This window comes from Apium graveolens, chromosome 2 (assembly GCF_009905375.1).
Source record: "Apium graveolens cultivar Ventura chromosome 2, ASM990537v1, whole genome shotgun sequence".
In the NCBI taxonomy this organism is placed as follows: domain Eukaryota; kingdom Viridiplantae; phylum Streptophyta; class Magnoliopsida; order Apiales; family Apiaceae; genus Apium; species Apium graveolens.
In genome coordinates, this window is record NC_133648.1 from 292,635,626 (window position 1) to 292,647,756 (window position 12,131).

At 36.7% G+C, this 12,131-nt stretch overlaps 1 protein-coding gene across 1 annotated transcript; it reads right to left on the minus strand.

The window, feature by feature from the left end:
* Nucleotides 1-1,885: 1,885 nt before the first annotated feature.
* On the minus strand, nt 1,886-4,652 carry LOC141702048 (uncharacterized). Its single transcript, XM_074505754.1, has 3 exons — nt 4,547-4,652; nt 2,455-3,907; nt 1,886-2,102 (listed from the first exon to the last, which is right to left on the minus strand). The coding sequence occupies exons 1-3, from the start codon at nt 4,650-4,652 to the stop codon at nt 1,886-1,888; spliced, it is 1,776 nt and encodes a 591-aa protein (XP_074361855.1).
* Nucleotides 4,653-12,131: the final 7,479 nt, after the last annotated feature.

Sequence of the window (12,131 nt, forward strand, 5' to 3'; positions counted from 1 at the left end):
GTACATAATGTAACGTTTATGCAAAACACCCAAAACGGAATTTCGTGTACCGTTTTAGCACTTTAATTTTTTTATAAATGGGCAAACGGAATTTCGTGTACCGTTTTATCACTTTTATTTTTTTTATATGGCAAAACGTTAGACAAAGTCCCGTTTTGGTATAAATGTAGCAAAACGTCATATAAAGTAACGTTTTTACCTTTATTTTTTTAAAAAAAAATAAACAAACATACTATATCTTGTAAATTATTAAATCATAAATTAATTAAAAAAATATTTAAAATTATTTTCTAAAACTTAAAAGGGGATTGTTAAACCCTAAAATGTTAAAAATTATTAAATTAAGTTACATCCTTAAATTTTATATTTCTTTAATTTAAAATTAATATTTCTGGTTCCTAGGACCCTAAACCCTAGATTAAATTAGGGTTTAGGATTTAGGGTTTAGGGCCCTAAATCCTAAATCATAAACCCTAAATCGGTGTGCCATTTATAATTTATTTTTAAATGTTTCTAAAACCCAAAAGGGGATTGGTGAACCCTAAATGTTAAAAATTGTTAAATTATGGTATCATTTATAAATTCTAAAAATATTAAATAAATAAAAATATCGAAAAATGTAATATTAAATGATGTTTCCGGACCCCTAAATAATACACCAAAACAAGCTTAAAATAAGAAAACAAACAGAAAATACAAAAAATACAAAACGTGACTTGAAGTCACGTTGATAAAAGGCAAAATGGAAGATGATGTTCTGTTTTGTATGTATTAAAAAACGGAACATTATATGACGTTATGAGTTGAGATTTTGGGCATTTCTCCCCGAAAATGACAATTTGGGCATTATTAACTCAAATAGTGGCAATCTGGGCCTTTGTTCACATTTTTGTTAGACATCTCGGAGACTACTTATGTTTTGCAATCAAAATCCTATCAAATATATTATTTTGTGAAATATGTTTTACGAATATCTTAAATTTGTTGAAGATCATGTAAGTTTAATAAGTATAATGTGTATGTTCTGAAATTTGAACAAATTTTAAGCAAAATAAACATGTTTCGTAGAATAAAACATTTTGTAATGTTCTACATGCACGTACATGTATGATGTTCAAGATTTTGAATAAAATAATGATCTTTGTATAACATAAGTCGCGCAAAAAAATACGTTTTGCAATGTTTTTATGCAAGATTTTAGTTGCAGAACATAAGTGGTCTCCGTGGTCTCCAACAAAAACGTGGTCTCCATACTATAAGTGTGTTTTTATTATTTTATAATTATTTGATTATTTTTTTTAATTTTTAATTTAGTTTTTAGTATTTGAAAAATTAGTATATAATATTTAATTATTAAAATTATTTTTTTTACTAATATTCAATTTATTTTAGTATTTAATATTCATGTTTTTACTGTTTTAAACCTTTAATTCATTTAATTTTTCTTTCAAATTAAACATCCAATTAATTTTGTAAGTTAATAATTTTTATTTTATTAAACAAGTACTAATATGGTAAAGTTAAAAATAAGAAGACAGAGGGCCTGATACTCTGTTTTGCAAGGGACAAGTGAGAAAAACCTAGGAGCATACTATTAGATTCATTCAATCAAAGCTTCTACGACTAAAGGCTGGATTAATAAGCAAAGAGGTAAATTTTCCTTTGGATTTCTTATTTATAACAACAGATTGTATTAATATTGGAGTATTTGTGAACACTCCTTTTATCCTTGATCAGTTCCGACCCTGAGAACTGAGGGGCCCTAGGCGAACTCAAATTATGGGGCCCTTATAAATTAATAAATCAAGTACAAAATATATATCGAAAGCTACAAATATACTAATAAGAGGAAAAACAAAATATTATGCAAACTAATCTTATTATATTACTTAAATATAACACGTCTTGCATTTTTTGATGCAAAAATATCAATCAAATTTACATAATCAAGTTTTTCAACCATATCCTTTTCTATTGATAACCTAGCTAATCCATTTAACCTTTCTTGAGACATAGTTGAACGGAGGTAGGATTTTATCAGCTTCAACTTTGAAAAACTCTGTTCTGCATAAACAACAGTAACCGGTATCGTTAGAAGAATCCTATAAGCAATCCAGACATTTGGGTAGCTACATTCCATCTTTTTGATGTATGTCAACACGTCTATAGCACTCTTTGTACCTTTTGGCAAATTTCGGCGCAACATACACAAGTCTTCATACAAATCATCACCATTAAGATCTGAACTCTCACCATAATTTATAATATTTGCAAGATTATCAAAAAAGGTCCTCAACTTTTCAGGCTCAATGGACTTTAACTTCTCAAAATTCTATAAAATTCCAAATTTTTCTTCAAAACTTTGTAATTGTTGAAACCTAATTAAAAAATACATATATTAAAAATGTATGACTAATATATCTCATAATTTTAAAATAAATCATATATATGTACCTGGTACCAAGTGATGAAATAGCTTGATCAATAATGTAGAGAAAATAATTATTCTTAAAATTCTCCTCAGCTGATTGTGTCACATCTTCACCCATGCTCTCATCAAATTGCCTTTTTCTATGAACCACACGCTTTTCCACAAATATTGGTTCAACTTCCATCTTATTGGCAATCTCAGTAGCTTCAACCATAGCTTCCTGAAATCCAACTTTTCTATAATTTTGAAGAAATGAAAGGAGACCTTTTAATTCTCGGATAGCAACATCAGTTTGCATGTCTTCACTTTGAAGAATTTTGCTAACATGATTAATTGCATATAACAATTGATACCAAATCACCATTCCTAACAAGAATTCAAAATTTTGAAGATTATAGATTGCCAATATTTCAACATCACTTCTTGTTTTGGCGTCTTCACTACTGTTGACCAAGTAGTTTAAACCTTCTTTAATTTGCGGAGCTTGATATCTTATTGCATTAACACTCTCAACCCAACTTTCCCAACGTGTTTCTGATAATGGCTTAACAGTTAGGCCTTGCACATGATCAGTAAAAACTTTCCATCTCTTTATAGATGCTGGAAATAATGAGTATATTTGCTGCAACACCCCAAAAAAAGACACAGCCTTGGAACAACAATGAGCCATATCAGATAGTATTAGATTTAAAGAGTGACAAGCACAAGGAGTGTAAAAGGCTTTCAGATTTTTCTCGAGTAGTCTAGTTTGCACACCTTTATTCTTTCCCTTCACATTAGACCCGTTGACATACCCCTGCCCTCTAATATTATCAATATCAAGCCCATGAACATTTAACGCCTCTACGAGTTCATTATACAATCCAAGTCTTGATGTATCATAGACCTTTAGAAAATTATTAAAAAATTCTTGAACTCTGATTGGACTTTCTGAGACATTCACACATCTTAAGACAAGAGACATTTGTTCATCATTACTTGCATCCGGGGTACAATCTAATATAACTGAAAAATATTTTGCATCTTTAACTCTATCAATGATTAAACCTTTGACCTCTTGGGCCAATAGTTGTATCATCTCATTCTGAATTTTGTGGCTCAAATAATGATAATGTGTCTCACCTTGTAAAATACGACGAGTATGTTCTTGCATAATAGGATCAAACTCAGCAAGTAGTTCTATCATTTGTAAAAAAATTCTATTATTATTTTCATATATTTTTTCACTATTACCCCGAAATGCCAAATTATTTCTCCCAAGTCTTTTCACAATAGCAAGAATTCTCTCTAACACTTGTTTCCGATGCTTCTTCTCTTGAGTGATTTTTTCTTGTACAGTTGAATCAATTGTGACACTCAACTTCAATCTTTTCTCCAATTCTACCCAACGTGCAATAGATTCAATGTGATGTGGATTTCGTTCATGACTTCTAAGACGTTGTGAGATGTTATGCCAATCATTAATGTCCTCTTCACCTAACCGACCCACCAAATTATTTGTGAAAAAAATGATAGAAAAAAAATTGTGACAAGAATTTCAATTTTTGGACAGCATGGTCAAAAATACCAGTGTAATACATATTTTAAAGTTGAAAATTATTTATATTCATTTTATAAATAAATAACTTATGTAATTAAAAAAAGTTTTCAAAAAATTTAAAATAAAAAATAATCACGGATACGCACTCTTGTGACGCGGATCACCGCTTCACAAAACATGAAATGCATTTTAATAATGCATCTCCCTGGCCAAGGATAACCTTCTACTACCAGCTATTTCTCTAATCCGTTGACGCAGGTATAGCCATAGTTCACCCCAAATATTGGACGCATCCTTGTCCCCCGGATAAGAAGCCCCTACCAGATTACATGACAAGTGATCCCAAGCTTTTGGGTGCAAAGTGCAGGATACTCCAGAATCTCCCAACGAGGACACCGTTGACTACAGAGACGGAGCTCCCAAAACACACACCAAAGTTTACCACACATCCCCAATGAGGACATTCATTGGCTACAGGAGGAGGCCTTCCGTCCAGGCATACCCCTGGAGGTCTCTGACCACAGACACCGCCTTCCTGTAGTTTCATTACATGAAGGAGTTCTTCAATAGAGTACCCGCAGCAAATGGGTTAGTAATAATAATCTCCTTCTTCCTTGAATCATCTAAAGAACCTTTCCAAGCAACTATGTTAGTGTCCCATTCTGGCAATCTATTTTTCATAGGGCGCACCCTTACCTTTTATAGCATAAGGGGTGCATCCTTGAAGTTTAAACCTCTTTCTGTTTGTTCCCAATATCGAGGGCGCGCCTTCGACTTTATAACACTCCTGATTTATCCCTCAAAGAGGGCGCGCCCTCTATCTTCAAGGAAAGTGGGCTCGCCCTACTTTTCCTTTGATCTTGACAATAATACCCTAATTTCATTCAATTGACCTGCTTTTGACCCGAATATCATTCACACCAAATTTTGAGCATAACAACTACCCCCAAATTCCATATGCTATTGAAAATGGGATTAAAATTTTCATTTTTCATTATCATCTGCCTAAAATTTGTGCAGATCTGTCATGTTTTTTTATACGGGGCGCGCCTTCATGAGGGCGCGTCCTTTGAATCTGAAACGGTTCTCCTCTTTCTCGAGGAACGTGACTGACGTGATTGATGGGTTGACATATTTCTCATATTGACGCGCCTTAAAGGACTTTTGTGACAGCCGGTTCTAGTCTAGTCCAAGCGTATATAGTTCTTTTTCAAATAGGGCGCTCCATCTTCCTTAATGCACGCCAAGTTTTTATTTTCCCCTTTTTATTCCAGCATTTAGTATCATAATAAAATATTTGGGGCGCGCCCTTTCTCAGGGCCGCCTTCTACTTTTGTCATTATCTCTCTTATTTTCTTCTTTTTGGACGCGCCCTCAACAAATTTTTCCTTTTATTTTGACAGCTGGAAGACGAGGGCGCGTCTTCTTCTTTTCACCCCTTTAAGGAACTTCTTTACAATCTCGGGATATATTCTCCTCCCAACGTTCACTTCAAACTACAGCTTCCAAACGCTCACCATACTCCCAAATTCTTAGATCGTGTGGCGCTCCTTATCCAAGACTTTAAGGAAGGCAAACTTATGGAAGACTCTTCAAATAGTTCTTCTTTGGATAACGTTCCTTTAGCTCAAAGAAAAGGAAAAAAGAAACTAATCTCGAAGGAAAGATCCTCATCCCCCATGGACACAGACATAGACGACTGGATTGAAGAATTGAATGCTAATAGGTATAGAGGTACCGAGATTGCGGTCAACGTGGGTGCAGGACCTTCGAAGGTTTCATACAAATCCATTTCTCCAAGTTTATCCCCTCAAAAGTCTCAGGGCGCGTCCGAAGAAAGCTCTTCATCTCTTCGTGATGAGATGAACTTTTTCAACGAAGACACTATTCAATTCTCCAATTTTCCTGAACCCTCGCCCAGTCCTTTCATTCGTCGGGATGTCTATGATAGCGAATTGTATTTTGACTGGAGCAAGTATGAGAAATTTACCGAAGCCGTAAAGAAATGTTTTAGGAAAGAACAGGGAAAATTGTTCAGTGTGGGGCTTTCATCCAACTATTCAGACGAGCAGTTGGATTGGCTAATGAAATTTTACGATATGGAAGGCATATGGGTGCGCCCTCTGAGCATGATGTGTCCTCATATATTTAATTATGGAAGAAACTTCAGCATCCTGGGAATGGTTACAAGCCCGAAGTTGGTCTCTCTAGGAGTGGGCGCGCCCTTACACCCCTATCTTAGGGATGTAATTGAATTATATGACTCGGCTCCTCTCCAACTATCACCACACACCTATAAGCTTGTGTTAGCTTTGTTCATTCTTTATATGGACTTAAATTTTCCCCAACCAACAATGGAAGAGGTGAGCCACTTCTTTAGTATTCACAAATATGACCATGGTTACTACTACTTAGTAGTTGATAAACAGCACAACAAGAAAGGTTTTTCCTCCGGGAAAGTTAACCATGAGAAAGTATGGAAAGAAAACTTCTTCTATTTATATGACGTTCCTAGAATCAGGATTCAGTTCAGCACAGAACCAAGTAAGGGTGCGCCCTAACTTTTATTCATTGTTTTCTTTTTCCTGTTACTTCATTCTTTCTCCTCTCTTTTCTTATGTATTTCACCTTTTTTACTTATTAGATAAACCTTCAGCACGGGATCTAGAGGGCGCGCCCAAAGGTAACTTAAAAACCCTTGTTACCAGATCCAACCTAATGCGAGTCGAAATTATTTTTGACTTGGTGGGGACAAAGTGTAAATACATGGAGTTCAGAAAAGGTGTCCCGGTCTCTCGCGTCGTAGAAATAGAAAGTGATGATAAAGCAGAGGAAGAAGAAGAGTATGAAGATAACACTACTCAAAACGAACCCCCACTAGGTTTGAATTGTATTTAAAGTTAGACTAAACACTTAATTAATTGTCATGGCATGCTCTTAGAGAGTTTTTTTTATGTTAGTCCAAGTACCATTATGAAGGCGCGTCCTTTCTAGGCCCGTCCCAATTGGTTTGTTTTTCACTTAATCAAGTAAACCTGTTTACACACTGTACGTTGTGCTGCATAATCCTATATTTATGCATACCTGTTGCTTTTACTTATCGAGTATCCATTTAATTTTTTACCAATTATAAAGCGGGGGCACGCCCTACCAAGGCGCTTCTTATCTTTTAGTGCACTAATCTTTTTCATGGTTTTACACAGATATGGCTCCTCCCAAGATTCCAAAGTCATTCGGGGCGCGTCCTGGTGATAAGCCCAAAGCCAGAGCACCAAAGAAGGACACTCCAAAAACTCAAACACCCATCCCAACTACTGCCCCTGTCTTCCAACCTAACCATGTTCTAAAAGGGACAGTGGTAGATCTATCTGAGAAAGAGGGCACGCCTAAAAGGCCCCGGATAGAGAGCGCGCCTATAAGTTCTTCTTCTGTGGCTCTTAGCTATCTTGGCCCCTTGAGATCTATTTATGTTACTGATGAGGTGGTTAAGCAGTGGCAAGCAATGAGTCTGGAGGAATCAACTAAGGCTTCAATCAAAGCTTCTTGTCAACTAATGTTCCATTCTACCCAAGCTGTAGATAAGATTCTGGAGGAGAGGGCGCACCTAGAAAGGCTGCAGGGGGATAACACTATCCTTCAAAATAATCTCCTTGATAAGGATTTTCTTTATTTGAAAGACATCAAAGCTAGAGACTCCCAGATATCTTTCTTGAAGGGTGAGCTTGAGAACCAAAGTTCTCAGCTCGACATAGCTAATAAAAAGGCTACATCCCTCCATACTAAATTAGAAGAAGCAAAGCTCAGGATTGAATATCTTGAAGGGTAACAAAAGGATGGCTGGTTAGATGAGAAGAGGAAGATTACTGACGATGCCTTTGTTCGTGGTTTTCACATCTACAGGGTTGGTTTTGTGGAAAATGACCCATATTACACCTTCGAGAAGTTTGGTGAGGAGACGGTTGCTGAGATGGTGAGTTTAAAAGGGAATATGCCACAAAATTAAAGAAATGAGGATAAAGATTGGGCTAGAAGAAGAAGAAGAAGGCGCGCCTACAGACGTGCCTGAGGTTGACCCTTCTGTTCCGCTTCAATCAATTCCCCCAACTGATGACACTCAGGGCGCGCCTTGATTTTCTGCTACCTTTAATTTTATTTATCCAACTCATATTAATACTCAAGGTGTCAGCCCTCTTTTGATGTTGTGCAAAGTTATAAGACTAATCTTTTGTTGCTATTTTCATTTCCTTTAATTTTTATGACAATTATTTTTATCCCAGTTTCTTCTTACCTTATAAAATTTCTAAGTCAAGTATATCAGGCACTTCTATTTTTAGGGCGCGCCAAAATCATGCGGCGCCATTGATTCTTATATTTTTTCTGTAAGTAAAATTTCCTAAGCTACTAATAGATGGGGCGCTTCCATCATCAGGGCGTGCCTTATGGTTTGATATCTTATTTATGAATCTTGAATTATATGTAAACATACAATTTTGAACATAACAGTTATTTTTAGTTGCCTTTGCAAAGAATTTTTGCTGAAATTTAAAGTACTCCCTTCATTGGGACGCGCCCTAATAAATGATTATGAGGTTTTACCAACCATGTTAGAATTTCATACAATTTTCTAAGGCACTTTTGTCAGGGCGATCCCACCCTCAGGGCACGCCTTCGTAGGTAAATGCTATCTCAAAATGCATAAACTCTTGAGGCTTAAAATAATTTCTAAATCATAATGTTAGACACGACATATCTTAATACTTTTGCTTTGTTCGAACTCGGCTACTTTATTTATTTCTTTTTAAAACATGTCTTTTGATGTATATATGCATTGACTTTTAAACTTTATAAGCTAAGCACTATCTGGGCGTTCCCTATCAGAGGAAGCGCCCTTTAAACTTTATTCAGGAATTTACAAGTGGATTTGTTGAGGCGCTTCCTCCCCTAGGGCGCGTCCTCAAAATTGGTTCACTATAGATTTTATAAGTGGATTTTGTTAAGACATTTCCACTATTAGAGCGCGCCTTGTAATTTAATTATTTCAATATAATTCTATAAGCAGGTCTTGAACAATATGTAGTTGAAATTTCTTTTCTTTATTGATAATGCGCTCTAGTGGAAAGTTTACACCAGTCCTATGGCTATTATGCTTTATGGGGAAATTATTTGAGAAATTTATCCTTCGGCTAGTTCCAAGACTCGTAGTCATATATATTACCCTATAGAGTAGGAAGAATTTATTTGTACTAGTCTATTACATAAAATCTATCATAGAAGTGAGGGGGCCGAGGTTGCGCCCTATTGATAATATTTTCACAAGTGCTCTGCATTCCAAGCTCGGGGAATGAGTTTTCCATCCAAATCCTCCAAATGTTAAGTTATTTTCCAAAGTATAGCTTTGACTTTGTACGATCCTTCCCAATTAGCTCTGAGCACTCCATGCTGAGTTATTTTGGTATTTGGCATAACTTTTCTCAGAATAAGGCCTCCTACCATATAAGGCATGGATTTCACCTTCTTATTGAAATATCTTGCAATCCTCTACTGATATGCAACAAGCTTTAACTGAGAATTCATTCTGGATTCATCTAATAAATCTAAGTGGAGCCTCTGGTTAACCTCCACGTCTTCTTCCATAAACAAATCTCTTTGAAATGATCCAACCCCCACTTCCATGGGAATCACAGCCTCATACGCGTAGGCTAGCATGAAAGGGGACTCGCCATTAGTTGATCTTGGAGTTGTGTTATAGGACCAAAGAACCATTGGAAACTGTTCTGGCCAATATCCTTTCTTTCCTTCCAACTTGGCCTTTAGAGTATGCTTAATGATCTTATTTATAGCTTCAGTTTGTCCATTAGGATGATAGACTGCAGAAAAGTCCTTCTTGATGTGCAAATCTTCATAAAGCTTCTTTAATTATTTTCTGTCAAACTGTTTCCCATTGTCTGATATGAGCTTATACGGAATCCCAAATCTGCAGGCTATGGAATCGAAGACAAAATAATTGATTTTCTTAGCTGTGATCGTGGCCAATGACATAGATTTCTCCCATTTTATAAAGTAATCCACAGCTACAACAGTAAATTTCACACCCCCTGGCCTTGGGGAGTTCTCCAATAAGGTTGATTCCCCACATGGCGAAAGGCCAAGGACTTACCAATGAAGTTATGGATGTTGCAGGGATGTTGGAATAATTGGCAAATCGTTGGCAATGATCGCATGCCCTAACAAACTTAAAAGCATCTTCTTTCATGGTTGGCCAGTAATACCCCTGTCTAAGAACTTTTAATACCAACGAACCACCCCCCGAGTGATTGCCACAAATTCCTTCATATATTTCTTTGAGAATATAATGTCCTTCTTCGAGATCTATATATCGCAAAATCGGTTGATTAAAACCTCTCTTATATAGCACCCCGTCATACTCAACATACCTCACAACTTGATAGCGAAGGCGTCGAGCCGGTAGCTTATCTTCCGGCAAATTTTCCGTGCAAATATAGTTGAGAATTGGGCTCATTCAAGTCTCCAGCAGGACCTCTTGCATCTGAAACACACTCATTTCTAAAATACTTGGAATTTCCTGAATCCCCAAGGGAATCTGTCCTAGCACCACACTGTCTATTTGCGAGCCCATTTTTTCCAAGGCATCCGCATTGCCATTCTCTTCTCTTGGAACACCCTCCATCCTGGCGCTACCAAATCTTTGGAGCAAGCGTTGCACACACCTCATGTACAACTCAGTTCGAGGACCCCAAGATTAAAACCCTCCATTAACTTGATTTACCACTACCTCCGAATCATTCCGACCTATCAAATTCACAACCCATACTTTCAAGGCTATCTTCAAACCATTAATTAGGGCTTTATATTTAGCGTCATTGTTTGTGACATAAAAAATTAAGTGAATGGCGCTCATCAAATGGTGCCCCTCCGGGGTAATCAGAACAACCCCGACTTCTGCTCCATTATTATTCGCAACCCTATCGACATGTAGAATCCACCAAGGGTATGGGAACTCTTCTCTTACCTTGTCATGGTTATTCTCCTGTAAGGAAGGTTCTGCCAACACTATAGCCTTTTCATCTACTTCAGAATCAAACTCAAGTATGAAGTCCGCCAATGTTTGTCCTTTGCTTGACATGCGGGGTAAATATTCCAAGTCAAACTGTCCCAACTCAACTTCTGACTTCAAAATTTGGCCTAATGACTCTGGCTTGTGTAAGATATGCCTCAGAGGATAGGCAGTACAAACTTCTATCCGATGAGCTTGGAAGTATGGCCTCAGTTTCCGTGCCGCAAGGACAAGGGCATATACTAATTTTTCCATGCTGGTGTATCTAGTCTCTACATCCAACAATCTCTTATTTACATAGTACACCGGAGACTGGCGGCCTTCTTTCTCTTTTACCAGTGCCGCACTGATGGAATATTCCTGAAACTGCTAAATAGAGAATCAATGTTTCCCCATCCTCTGGCTTTGCCAACATATGAGGATTCCCCAACTGTTCTTTGATTTTCCGAAAAGCTTACTCACAGTTCGAGGTCCATATGAAATCATTTCCCATCTCTTTAATTGCCTTAAATAATTTCTTGCATCTGTTCAAAGATTTTGAAACAAATCAATTCAATGTTGCAATCCTTCCCGTTAAATTATGTACCTGCTTAATGTTGGTGGGAGATTTTATGTCTAGTATAGCTTTGATTTTCGCGAGATTTGCCTCGATTCCTCGGTGGTTTACCATGAACCCCAAGAACTTCCCCGATTCTACACGGAACACACATTTCTGAGGATTCAACTTCATTCTATACTTCCTTAAAATATGAAACATTTCAGCAAGGTCTGCTATGTGATCTTCAGCCTCCTTAGATGTCACCAACATATCGTCCATATATACCTCCATCGTCTTCCCAATCTATCTCTTAAACATCTTGTTCACCAGCCTCTGATAAGTTTCCCCAGCATTGATTAGACCAAACGGCATCCCGATATAACAATAGAGACCTCTGTCCATGTGAACAATATGTGCTCTTGGTCAGGCTCATACATGAGAATTTAATTATAGCCAGACTATGCATCCATGAAACTTAACAAAACATGCCCCGTTGTAGCATCAATCAACTGATCAATTCTTGAAAAATGGAGCTATCATTTGGGAA

Bases quoted from the DNA above. Each gene is read 5' to 3' on its own strand.
- LOC141702048 (XM_074505754.1), bottom strand. From the start codon at position 4,652: ATGAAAAATAGATTGCCAGAATGGGACACTAACATAGTTGCTTGGAAA. The intron at 3,908-4,546 runs GTACTCTATTGA...TGGGTCGGTTAG, and splicing joins TACTAACCCATTTGCTGCGG to GTGAAGAGGACATTAATGAT. The intron at 2,103-2,454 runs GTACATATATAT...GATTGCTTATAG, and splicing joins ATTTCATCACTTGGTACCAG to GATTCTTCTAACGATACCGG.